The 13,115-nt window shown below is 52.1% G+C and overlaps 1 protein-coding gene across 1 annotated transcript in view; it reads left to right on the top strand.

The window, feature by feature from the left end:
* Window positions 1-238: 238 nt before the first annotated feature.
* WNT9A (Wnt family member 9A) overlaps window positions 239-13,115 on the top strand; it is a 61,380-nt gene continuing 48,503 nt past the window's right edge. The window contains exon 1 of the mRNA XM_075492212.1: window positions 239-368. Coding sequence (XP_075348327.1) covers window positions 274-368 — 95 coding nt within the window. The 5' untranslated portion in view covers window positions 239-273. The remainder of the gene's footprint in view (window positions 369-13,115) is intronic.

The following is a 13,115-nucleotide window of genomic DNA, read 5'->3' as shown; positions in this document are numbered from 1 at the left end:
AGCCCCTCCCCGTCCCGTCCCTCCGCTCCGCTCCGCGCCGCTCCACCCCCCGCCCCCCCCCCCCCAGCGCCCGCCTCCCGGGGGCGTGTCCCCACCGCCTCCCGCCCCGCCCCGCCGCCGCAGCCCCGCCCCGCCGCGCCGGCCCCGCCCCGGCCCCGCCCCGCCGCCGGCCGGGCGCTCGCCGCCGGCCGCGCTATAAGAAGCGGCGCGGGCGGCGGGGCCGCAGCGGGCGCGGCGGGGGAACGAGATGAGCAGCGCCGGCGCCGCTGCAAGATGCTGGATGGACACGTCCTGCTGGGATGGCTCTCCTCCTGCGCGCTCCTAGGGCTGCTCGCCTGCGCCCCGCGGCCCTCCGCCGCCTACTTCGGGTAGGTGCTCAGCGCGGACGCGCCCGCACCGCCGCTCCTCCTCCTTTTTAACTTGTATTTTAGTTTGGGGTTGGTTTTTTTTTTTTTGGTTTGTTTTTGCAATAAGGGGTTTTTTTTTTTTTTTGCACCTTATGCGTCCCGCCCGAGGTGGGGATGCTGCCGGCAGCCTCCTTCCCTCGCTGGGGGCGGGCATCCCCTCCGCCGGCGCTGACAGCCGCCTCGGGAGAGGGGTACGGGAGGGGCAGCCCCGTGTCTCTCTCCCGTCCCGCCGCTCGGAGCCGGGCGACCCCCAATCCCCTCGGCGTGCTGCCTGGCACGGCCGGGCCCTCCGGGAGCTGCAGGTTGCTGCCTCCCGGGGGGCTGCCGTGCTGTTCCCAGGGGCCGCAGGCAGAAACTCTGCGGGCGAGGGAGCGTCTCGTTCTGCCCTTCCCCGACGGGGTGGGCGGCGGTGGCCCGCGCGGAGGGGACCCGTAGCGGGGTGGCCGGGGAGCTCAGCTCCAGGTGCGTGCTGTAACCTCCACCAGCATGGCACAGCCCCGAAAAACCTCTTTTTTTTTATTTTTTCCCCCTAATTTGAGCGCACGCTTCAGCACCAGGTGCTGGCAAGCGGGTCCCGGCATCACCCCGTCGCCGTTAGGTTTTTTAATTATTTTTTTTGCGGGGCGGGTGGCATGCTGCTGTCACCAGCCCGGTGCCAAAGCTTATTCCCGACAGAAGTGAGGGTCCCCTCCGGGCTGGGTGCGGAGAGGTGCGGAGCGGCCGCATCCCGCGGCGCTCACCTGTACGCGGTGCAAGGGCGCAGCCGGCAGGGGGCGCTACCGGCCCGGTCCGCGCCCGCTCCGCGCCGCGCAGGTGGATCCCGCTCCCTCCCATCGCCTCCCCCCGACCCCCTCATCCCCCTTCCCGGGGGGGGGAACTGAGCTGGAGGAGCCAAATAAACCCCCTCACCCCCTCTCTTTAAAGCCCCACGCCCCGCAGCCGCGTTGCGAGGCTTCAGCCCGCATCGAAGGGTCCCTGGCTGTCTGTCTGCGCAGCCCCCCCTTTGCTTTTTTGGGGTGTCAGTAGGCACACTTGGTACCTGCCTCTTGTCTTTTTTTTTTTTTAAAAAGACCTGTCCCGAAATGGCGTCGTTTTGTGAGGGGGAGTGGGATGCGAGCGCTTGGTTAAGAGGTTTTGGTGTGAGTTTCCTCAAGAGTGATGGCTCTTGCTTCTCTTTGGGATGTTGTGTTGTGGCCGCTGGTAGGAGCCACTGGACCGGCCCTGGAGAATGTTTTAGCAGACTTGAGGTTTTCCCCCCTCTTTCCAGTAAAACAAATCCTGGTGTTGAGGCTTGTCCATTGCTTGTGGTCTGGCAAAGTTTTCCAAACACTGCTACTTACATCTTCTGTTTCCAACTCGAGAACCATTTAACTTCCTGCTGCTGGGGCTGGGTTTGTGAGGAAACAGCCTGTCCTGTGTGCGTAGGGTTTTAGGAAAAGCTCTCTTCTTTCCCCAACAGCACACAGAGGGCTGTACCGAGCCCGTTAGCTCGTGTGTCTGCCGAAGACCACCGGCACTGTGCAGTTGTACTGTGCCTCAGGGACTGCCAGGGCTTGTAAGGAGTTTGGCTGTAACTCTCCTGTTAATCCATGCCGTGCTGGTATCTGCTGCAGTGCAGCAGGTAACTCATTCCAGTTGCTTGCTTCTGGGATTTCTCTTCTGGCCTCGTGTGGCTGGTGTAGATTTTAACTTCAGAGCGAACATCTTGAGCCGAGGGAAGTGTGCTGCTAGGTCTGTCCTGACCGCTCTGGGTTATTCCCTCTGTCTCAGTGCGGCTGCTGCTTCTTCTGATTTGAGACTCCCTCTCTGGCAATAAGGAGGGGAGAGGAGATGCTGCCAGATGTGCACCCAGCCAGATGTGCACTCCAGGGCTGCTGCGGTGCACAGTGAAGTTTACTTATGCAAAGCATCGTGCTGTCTGGTTAAAACCACAGCGAAGGAGCAGCATCTGCTGCTAATCTCCTCTTTGTTCTTCCGAGAGGCCTAAAGCAGTGATTGCACTTGCTGAGCTGCTGGGGACACAGGGGAATAGCGAGTGCTGAGGTCCAGGGTCCCTGCTAATCCCCAGTGATATGTGATCTAACAAGTGTGTGTGGAAGAGCTGGGCCCTCCTTGCTGAGGGCTTCTGCGTATCGATAAGGAAAGAAATCTTACCTGGTAAAAGCTGTACGTTCTGGCAGAGCTCTTGGTGCCTCTGCAAGTGCCCCGTAATGGTTGGTATTAGCCCTTCTTGCTATGCCTAGAAAGGTGCGTGGAGGGACTCCTCCAGGTGAGGAAGCACATCTGTATTCTAATATAAATTTTTCCTAAAAACCTGGATGCATCACCCTTTTGCTCAGGGGCTGAGCTGAAGCGAAGTGGGCTCAGATAATGCAACACCCTTTCCAGGCAGGGGAAGGGACACCCCTTCCCAGTCCAAGGCATCATCAAAACCACCATGGCACTTTTTGGTGGCCTGCTAGACCCTCTGCTCCGGGTGCTAACGTCCCTGTCGGAGGAGGTGGTGGGGCACAGAGCGCAGCAGGCGGCTGTGTTAAACAGATGTCACGCTGTAGCTGCAGCTTAGCTGCTCCGTTCCGCAGTCTGGTGGGGGATAGGGACAGCTGTGGATGATCCCTTCTACCCCATCCCCAATGTCTTATTTCAGGGAAAGAATTCAGTGTCTCCAAATGTGTGGCCTGGCGGGGAATTAGTGCATGGGGACAGAAATTGGGCATGGTTACATGATAACAAGATTGTGTCAGCATGTAGTTATGTCTGTCTGCCCCACAAGGGCAGCTAGCGAGTAGGAGGGGATGCTGGGGTGGGAAGGCCATGGCTGGAGGCCACTGCTTCTCTGTATGTCTGGCTCTGGTGTCTTAGAGGGTTGCAGAAGCAGCCAAAAAGGATAAATGCCCTCTGGAAGTAGAGCTTGGTGTATGTGAGAGAAAATGTTGGCGCAGATGAAGCCCTTGCTACTGTCTTGCTCCATCCCCAAGCTGCCTGGTTAGGACATGTGCTGAAGGTAACAGTTCACTGTCCGGGATGAAGGGAGGGACAGCGCTTGTCCCTTGCCTAGGACTATGCTGGCAGCCTCGGTGCTGCTCCCTGGGTGTTGCTCACCTCCTCCCTGGTGCAGGAGAGAAGCAGGTGCCAGCTTGACCTGGAGCTGGTACACGGCGAAGGCAGGACCTGAAGTGATGCTGATGTGTAGCAGGGAGCAGAGCTGAGTCCCTGTAGGCACCGACTCAGGATGGGGCTGTTAGCGCTAATTGCTGGAAAGCAGCTGAAAGGCTGGCTTCAGGGATGTGGTGGTGCTACAGCTCCTAAACCTTGTCTGATATGAGACTTCTTGATGCTAGAGAGGAAAAAGCATGCCTGCAAAACTGAGCAGGACCTGATGGCTTGTGGTAGGTTTAGTCGCCCATCAGGATGCCTGATGATGAAGGGTGCGTTTTGGGGTAGGAGTACGTATGGGAGACTGTTACTGGCTGGGTCTACGCCAGAGGGGGGAGCATTGCCTTGAGATAAGCGTCAGCTGAGACTGGCTTGCTGAGATACACTGGCTGTTCTAAAAGTGAGCCTGCTTTTATGTTCGGCTATCTCCTCTGCAGCTGGGCTGTCTGAAAAGTAATTTGCACCATATTACAACTGGCTGATAGGGGTAGCTTGGAGCAGCCCCAGACTGCCAGGATCCCTGAGAAAGCATTGCATTTCAGTTTCTTCCCCTCTCTGCTTTTCTTGTGCCTTACAAGCTTTGGGTGTGGGTACCTCCCCTCCCTCCCCTTCCTCTCTCAAAAGCGGCCAGGGGGTGGTGGAAATGCCATAGCGGCATCTGGGATTTGTGTTGGGTCTTGCACTACTGGGCTTTGGAAGTGGCAGATGACAAGATTAGCCATGCTGGGGTGACAGGCAGGCTGATTAACTTCAGTCCTGCTGTGCCCCAGTGCTAGCGGGATGGCAAACCAGCCTGGAGGAGCTTGCTGCTTTCCTGAGCTGCCTGGTCTGTGGCTCCGAGGTTGCAACTTGTCCAGGCCATAAATCAACCCCCCTCTATTTCTTTCTGGGTGTTCTGATTTATAGTCTGACTCAGTTTTGGTGCACCTCCTCCTTTTTTTCTTGCTGGAGGTAGTGTTGGTTTCTGCAGCTTGGAGTTTGCTCTGCTTTCCTCCAGCAGCAGCAGGAGCTGAGCAGCTCTGCCCCCTCTGCAAACACTTGTCAGGACAGTAGTAATGTTACAAGTGGCTCATGCTTACATAGTGTTTATATTGACAGATTGCAATGTTCTTCATAAATGTAACTGATCTGTACACTGCACGCAGGCAACAGGAACCCTTAAATGCTTGCGTGGGGGAGAGGGAGGGAGGGGAAGCATAGCTTGCCCTAATTTACCAACACATCGCTAGCGAGAGCAGGTTCCTTACTGCATGGTGGGGTTTTTTGGTGTGGGAAGCGCAATATATTTTTGTTCCCATTGGCAGGTGCAGAATAGGTACCCTATTATGCTTTAGGTGCTGCTGGGGTAGAAATATTACATGCCCTGCAATTTAGGGTGTGATTCTGTGAAAATTACTTAGAAAAGATCTGCATACTGGGCTTGAAGGGGCTATTCAGGGGTTGTGACCGCCCGATGGGGTGGGCTCTTAAGGGGGCTGAGAGTTAGCGTGAGTTTCTGAACTCCAGTGCTACAAGTGTGCGGCATCAGCTTGAATGTCATCCCCAATAAAAGCAAGCCCACTGGTGCTGGCAGGCTTTGCTGCCTGTTTTTTCCAGCCTGCGGGATATGCTAGGTGCTAACATGGCTGTTGCATATCAAGCATTTCTGTACCTGTCACTTGATGGTAGTGTGGGGCCACACGTTCGCGTTTGCAGCTTCGGCCGAAGGCGTGTGAACTTCTCGGGAAGCTGTTGCGTAGCCAGGCCACAACGTGTTGGCTTTCCAGACGCGCTGGTCGTCTCTGGCATGTGTGAGATGGAGCAGCTGGTTCTCAGCACAACCCAAAAAAACAAAACCTGGACTCGAGTGGTGAGGGAGGAATGCGGCACGCAGGCAAACACAGCTGGAGCGTAAGGAGGCAGCTCCTGGGGCTGGGAGGGCAGCTCTGCCATCCCACCCTGTGGCGTTCTGCTTTTTCTAGCTGGTGATGCTGGTTTTTAAGGTGCTGGATTTCTGGTTTTCCTTGGAATAAGAAGGGTTTGCCTGGCTGGTTCTTTTTCTGCTCCTTTTAAGCTGGGTGAATTGTCATGTAGAGACTGATCTGTCTGAGTCCTGACTGGCTTCTCTCCCAAAGTTGGCCTCTCTGGGTCAGTTGAAAGCAGTGTTTAACCTCCATTCCTTTGTGAAAAGGAATCCCACGCCCAGAAGCAGCATTTGCTTTGTAGATCCTTGAAGGCACTACTGGAGTTGAAGTGCCATAAGGGTGGTGACAAACCCAGGAGCATTTGGAAAAATAACTGTGCATGCAGCTAAGGTTCACCAGACCTGCATCTTCAGTCCTGGGGACCCAGATCTGTCCCAAATCAGGTTGGGAGGTACCTGAAAGCTGCTGCTTATATCTGCAGTGTGCTCAGAGGATGGAGCAAAACTTTATTCAGACACGGATTAGTATGTCTGGTACTGGATTGACCATGTTGCTTGAGACTTGGGAACCACTACCTTGTGCCTCAGTTTCCCTTACTTGGAAAGATGTCGGGGCCATCTTTCTCTGAACTCAACTTGTTAATGGAGATGGTGGCTGCATACAGTGCTCACCGAATACTGTGTGTTTTATTGGCAGGGGTCACCAGTGCTACAGATGACTCCCTAGGGAGAGAAGATGGCTTCTTAGGAGAGTATTAAGTGATATTTGGCGAAGCAGGAGAAGGCCGGAGACCTTCTTTAGTGTGACTGGTGATGCAGAACTAGAGACTAGGAATCTATAGGACTCTGGTCTCCTGGTGAAAGGCCTGGTCAATGATTAACTAGCTTTCTGGAAGCTGCTAACAAGAATAAAAGGGAGTCCAGCCCCACAACCCCGACACAAAAAGCCCATGAGTGTTTAATAATTAAAGGCCTTGTGCTTTATTGCAGGGTAATGAGAATCGCCTTAAGGCTTATTCAGTGGTAGGTAATTGAATTAGGTTGTGGGACTGGGAAGGGGGAGGGTTAAGTGGAAGGTCTGGAAGACTGCACAGAGAAGCCGATGTGATGCTCCTTAGTTTTGTCAGAGACTGACAAAACCTCCCAGACTGGGTTTTGTCAGTCTCTGCTGCTTTCTTCATTTTTCTGTCTGCTTAATTCACTGTGCTTGCAGACTTGGTGTAATTGCTGCCTGGAGAAGATGTTCCTGTCCCACGGATATTCCATTCCCTTCATTTAGGGAGATGCTGACAGTGTGTTTATTCCTGGTGTTTTCCTTGGTGATATGTTGATATTTAAAGGCTCCTTGAGATTTTTTGGTGGAAAAGCCAAGCCAGAAGACACTGCTGAACTATAATCTACCTGTATTCTTGGAGGAGTCTCAGTAGCCAGAGGAGATACTGGACCAGTGAGCATCACCATCCACTGCATGAGGCAGTTTCTGATGTAGAGCTGCACAGGGGTGGTGGGACCTGGAAAGCTCAGCTCATAAGAACTGAAGGCCAGACTTGCCTGCCCTGTCTCCCTCTTACATCTCTGTGCATAGCTGCTCTCTAAGAAGAGGGACTTAGGTTGATAGGGATTTTGAAGCTTTTTTTTGGAGACCGCTGAGGAGATGCTACATTGGCATCTTCCCATGGGGGAGACTGTCTTGAACATGGTCTCCTAGGTCAGGCCACCAGAGGTGTAAGGACTTCTGCTGCCAGAAGCTTCGTATCGATCCTCTGTCCCAGTTACATGGAGCAATGTGGCAGCTTCAGGGCTTGGGTTCTCTGGTCACTTGAGTCCTGTTGAGTCCAAATGGGACAGCTCTTATCCTAGTGTTTGCTGCCTGAGGCATTTGAGAGGGCTCAATGCATTAAAACTGCCTTGATCTGCTGTATGTAAAGGTTCCCTCCGCCTAACCATGCAGCTACAGCTACCTCCTGGAGAAAGCACTCTTGGGTGGGATGGCACTTGCTCAGTTCATACTAAAAGCCTATGTTAGACACAAACTTCTTCACCCCAAGTTCCCTGACTGTCCAGGTAGCAACCTGCCAGCTTCCCAGTGCTTCTCTGGGGGGGTGTGGAGAAGCAATCCAAGAAGTCTCACGTACCTGGCTTTCCAGATTGCAAACATGCTGAGCCTCTGGCTTCCCTCCATAACGAAGCAGCCTTTCTCTCTGCAGCCAGAAAAGCTCTCTGGTGGCTTGTAGCATGTTAATGCAATTGATTTCTCAATCTAAGCAGCTCTCAAGCAGAGGGCCTATTGCTTGCACTGTTAAATGCTGATGGGAGGCTACTGCTGCTCCTGCAGAATGTGGCTGCAGGAAGGCTGGTACTGCAGGTCCTGGACCAGCACATGGTCTGGTGCAGGCAGGACAGGTAGGATATCTTTTCCTGACTTACTGGACCCAGAGCTGGGGAGCCAGCTCAGGTCAAGTTGAGTAGGAGCTAGCAATTATGATGCTGGGTGGAAAGGGTTAGCCCTTTAGAAGCCCTTTTCTTGGCATCTGGTTGCAAATGTTTCTTCTCCTGTTTTTAACTGTGCTTTTTAAGCTTCCCTCAGATTGTGGCTGTAAGTGCTAATGAGTCTTATCTCTTGAGATACTGTCATAAAATACACTTATGAAGTTTATCAGCTCAGTAAGCTTTACGTTTTATTGTAATGTGTGTTTGCACTGTGCTAAGTGGAACAGGGAGTATTTTGACTACATGGATAAACATAGCAGTTACAGGATTTGCTCTAGTTGATAGAAAAATCTATTCTGACTTTTTCCCTTAGCTGTTGCAGAGAACTCTATTTCAGATGGATCGAGCAGCTCTTGCATGTGCTATGCGGTCTTCCAATCTGCTTGTGACCTTAAATCATTCTTCTGTAAGGTGTGGGGAGTATTTTGTTAATTCAGTTGCTGAAGGATTTCTTTTGGGGGAAGGGGAAATGACAGGTTAAAAAAACTTGAACTCTTCCTTTGGAAAGAACACAGAGCAAAACAGCTCTTCTATACATCCACTGTAGAACATGCAAACTCAACAGTATCTGACATTAATGCTGAGTCTGTGCTGGCTTGGAAGGTAGCATGGAGCATGCAGTTCATGTTGATGGGATGTCATGCTGTATGGGAGTTGGCATGAATGTTATGAGTGGATTCATTTGGCCTAGCTCATTAAAATAGCATTAATTGGATAGCCAGATGCTTATGCAGTTTGGGGAAAAAACAGTTTGCTCTGACTTCTGCATTTGCTGTGTGCTGGATGGACAAGTTTCACAATTGTAGCAAAAGTTTCCTTTCTTGGAAAAAGTGTTCTGAGTCTTCCAGAGAACTGAATAGCATAATTGGCCATTTACTGTGCATAGTAGGAGGTAGCTTCTTGTGCTGTGGAGCAACATGTGATTTCCCCTAGATGTGAATGAAGTACTGAGATGCCCATAGGAATATCTGAGCTTTGCTTAAACCTGTCAAATGGCCCTGTCTGGCTAAGGCAGTCCTGGGAGGAATGGGCAGAAGTTTAGCCAGAACCTTGGTCTGCTGTTGAACTTCTCTGAAACCAAATTGTAGAGCAGCCTCCCAAAGCAAGTAGGGTCAAGCAGCTCTTGCTTTCAAGATGAAGTCTGTTTGGAAGAGGTCAGCTGATGAGCAAAAGGATTAGCTTCCATCTGCTCTTGGTCTACTTAATTTTTTTTCCTCCATTGTTAGTCCAGCAAAATCAAGTTTCCTTTGAGATACACAAGGGTGTGTCTTGAGTCTGACCCCTGGGTGATACCTTCATGTGTAACATACAGGTAGGTGAGACAGGCTGTCAAGATGAATTACTTTGATGCACAGAGCCCATGGCTTGACACTGGGTTTCCTGCTTCTGTATCTTAAGCACCTCTTAACTTCTGAAAAGGAGCTGGTCATGACTCTGCTCCAAAAGCATCAGCACTGCCAGATGAGCATCTGCTGAGGTAGGCTCACCCATGCCTTCAAGAATACCTCTTCTAATGTCCAGTCAGAGCAAGTTATTACCCTTTAAATTCCACCTCCACAAAGTGCCGTATTTTCCCTGCTGTCATCAATCAGCAGTACGTGACAGCTTCCCCAGCTCTGCGTGTGGGAGTGTGCTGTGTGTTGCTACAGCGTGTGCAGGAGTGCACTGGTGCTAGCTGACCCCTCCGTAGGCTTGGCTGGAGGGCCCGTTGGTGGAGGGCTGCAGGATCACCAAGTGCTCCTGTTACAGAGAAGTGCCCATCTGCTGAGCTCTGGCACGCACAGCCTGGCAGGTTGCTCTCGTGACTTGTTCGCTGTGATCTTTGTAGACTTCCCCACCTGATTGCTTAAACGAAACTGCACAGAGGCATTGCTTTGCCCTAGTCCCCATGATCTGCCTACAGTTAACGTAGATCTTGCTGTGTGAACCCCTGCTGAGTTGGGTGCGTTGACTGGCTTTCACTATTATGGTGAGCTCAGGCCTTTAAATATCCTCATTGTAATATCTTCTCTGCAGGTTGATTAGTTTTTTTTTAAAGATTGGTGATCTCATGCTTGGTATTGCACCAAAACAAAGCCAGGCAGCCCTGGGGAGCATAACTGCATTTCTGTTAGATTGCAACTGAAGATTGGAGGTGAAGCTGGTTTTGCATGTTGCAGAGGACCTCTTGTGGGGCTTTCCAGCTCCATTTTCTGGAATTACTGTCAGTAAGCACCTTGCTCCCTGAAGTTGCCAAGGTGAAGTGTTCAATTGTCTGGATGTTGAGATAGTGCTCCTTGGCCATGCCTGAAGCTGAGCTGGTGACTGATACAGTGCCTTGGATCAGTGCTAAGACCTCTGGTAGCTGACTGCTGGTGGGGTGTTTTTTGGTGGGGATCTGCCCTCCTTGGCCTTAATGCTGAAGTTCCTCACTCTGCCTGCAGGAAGGGTAGGTGTCTTACCTGCAGGAGGTCTGCTAGATCCTTTCCCAGATGGCTTGCTTCCCCCAGATCTTGCTTTGACGTCTGTGTCTGGTTTTCCATGGGAATCAGGAGTCAGTCCTGTCTCCTGTGGGTGCAGAGCCTCTTCCAAGGCAGTGCCTTTCAGCATTGGCAAGTGTGGGTGAGGGCACATCAGACAAAGCACTGCAAAATACTCAGGCAAGCAAAGAAAATGTGCTTCCACTTGAGTTTAGCCTATTTAGCCACTGTGTATTTTGGTGTTTCTCAACTTCCTTACATCCTACTGCTCTCTAGCCTCAAGCACAAGTATCCCAACCCACCCAGGTCAGAGGAGCCTGGATACCTCCTTCACTGGTCTCAAAGGAGACTTCTAGTGTCCCCTCAGGTACAGGAGCACCTGTACCCCGCTGACCTGGGGCATGTTGCAGCACTACACGCCCCTGCCTCTTGTGGTGGCACTGCTTGTAGAGCCGAGCTTCTCCGTTGTATGGAACCAGCTTTCATCTTGCTCAGGTAAGAGTTATGATGTGAATGAATGGGCTATGATGTGTGCTATGACATCAGAGTGGCTGGAAGCCAAGTTCAGTTCAGGGTGGGGTATTCACCTGGGAGCCAGGGCAACTGGTGGGACTGGGCACCTGGGAAAGAGCTGAGTGTGGCTGCACTTAGGATGAGTAGCCAACCTGGGCAAGTCCTTTTGGGCTGGCTCCGTTGGTGTTGGCTACAGGGACATCTCCCAGAGCAATCAATGACTTCAGGGGAGCTTGCCCAGCTCAGTGACAGAGTTCAGCTTACTGCTCTGCTGCAAGCCCTGCTGTGCTACAGCTCTCCAGGGCTGCCCATCTCCTCTGACAAGAAACCCTATCCTGGAGCCCAAACCCCTCTGGGGACAGTTCACCAGAACTGATACTTTATTTAAAAGAACTGACTTGTTTTGCTTAATCTTGACAAAATTCTTTTCTAGCCCTAATCCTCTTCCAGTGTAAGGTGAGATCTTGAAATACCTGGCAAACTTATAGCGTAGCTCTCTTTCTGCATCTCTGGGCCTCTCTGTAATCAAAGGTGAGGGGGGGTAGGGATGTTTTCAGCCCCTGCCAAAGATAAATCTCCTGCTGGGAGCTAGCAGGGAGCTATTTCCCAGTCTGTGGTTAGCAAGTTGATCTGACAGGCCAGAGGTGAAACAGCCACTTGAGCTGAATTACAGGGTCTAACCAAAGATCCAACACTTCCTTTGGCTCATTAGCACAGCTGTGTTGCATCCCTGGTGACTATTTCTATCTTCTGGCTTGTCCCATGTTGACTCTGGAAATCCAGAGGCTTAGAATGAGTTTGAAGAGAGGACTGAAGCTGAAGAGCTGCTCTTGGGAGAGTGGGAATTGGACTTAAACAAGGCTTTGAGCAGTTCCTGTGGTCAGTGTTACATGGCTAATCTTTGTTTTGCCTGATTGAAGCCATAATCTCCATGCTGGTTTTTTGTAGCTGATCAAAATGTGTTCATAGGTGGAGACCTGTCTCTGCAAGGTGCAAGACAGATGCTGGGCCAAAGAGATGGCATTTGGAGGGGAGTGGGAGCAGGCATAATCCTGCATTTGTCTCCTGAGCTTGCAGAGGGATCAACAGCCATGCCGAAACAAATGTCACTTGATGCAGCGGAGATGCCTTCAAACTAACTGCAGTTTGTCTCTGGGGAGCTTGTGGTCCCAGTCTTCCCCAGTGCATGGACTGGGTTGTCCCAGACAGTGCCTTGTGGGAGGTACCAGGGTAATAGAAGGGCATCCTCCCTCAGCACTGCATCCCTTGAGGCACTTGCTTGGGCTGCTGCAAGGCTCATGGAAAATCTGAGAGCTGGAGCTGGCACTGGGAGGGGGAGGTGAGCTTGAAGGCTTGGACTTTTCTGACTCATTGGAGTTTGGGGCTGCACCAGGCTTGATGACCCTGTTACGTGGAGATGCTGGCCATAATTTTACCGTGTCCCCCAGCAGCTGGCTGGGGTTGGATGCTCTCCCTTGCAGACCATGCTGTAGGCATGGGGGCACCTTGTGATGGGGAGGTAGGTGGTGACCCCATCTGCTCCAGCACTGTGTGGTATGAGGCTGGTGAGCTGCTCTCAGGGATGCTGTGCTTCAGTTGCTGTCGGACAGACCAGCAGCGCGGGGTCAGAGGCAGGGGCAGCTGGGTAGCCTTGTTCAAACAGATCCTCTTGCCTGCTTGCGTGGGGCTGTTTACTCTGTCACCAGAGCTCTTTGGAGCACTCCTTTCAGATGAAGTGACTCTAGAGCTGATGTCTGATCTGTCTGGATGTGTTCAGAGGCTGGGGTAAGTTTTACCTTGTTGCTCCATGAGGGTGAAGGGAACAGATTGCCAGGCATCTGCATGACTTTGGGCACATCCTTTAACCTCAGGGTACTTCAGCTTGTAAAATAGGGCTGTTCTCAGGGGGAGCAGGCTGTGAGCTGGGTCAGGGACTTGGTGCATGTCCCTTGGCTCTTCTTAGGACCCCCAAGGGCTGTTAGATTATAGACCAGGGTCTGAAAGTGTCATCTATAGGTGCCTGATGAAGCAGAGCCCTCTGGGATTGGAGTTACTGCTCCTGTTGCAACAATAAAGGGGTTTCAAAGACAACTGTATGGGGGATCTACTGATGGCTTAGTGAGCTCTGAAATGCTAATAAGCAGGAAACCCCTAGCTTCAGCCTGCAAGGTCTGACTTCAAAACAAG

The sequence above is a fragment of the Mycteria americana genome, chromosome 2, assembly GCF_035582795.1.
Source record: "Mycteria americana isolate JAX WOST 10 ecotype Jacksonville Zoo and Gardens chromosome 2, USCA_MyAme_1.0, whole genome shotgun sequence".
Lineage (NCBI taxonomy): Eukaryota > Metazoa > Chordata > Aves > Ciconiiformes > Ciconiidae > Mycteria > Mycteria americana.
This window is presented reverse-complemented; position numbering and strand designations above follow the sequence as displayed.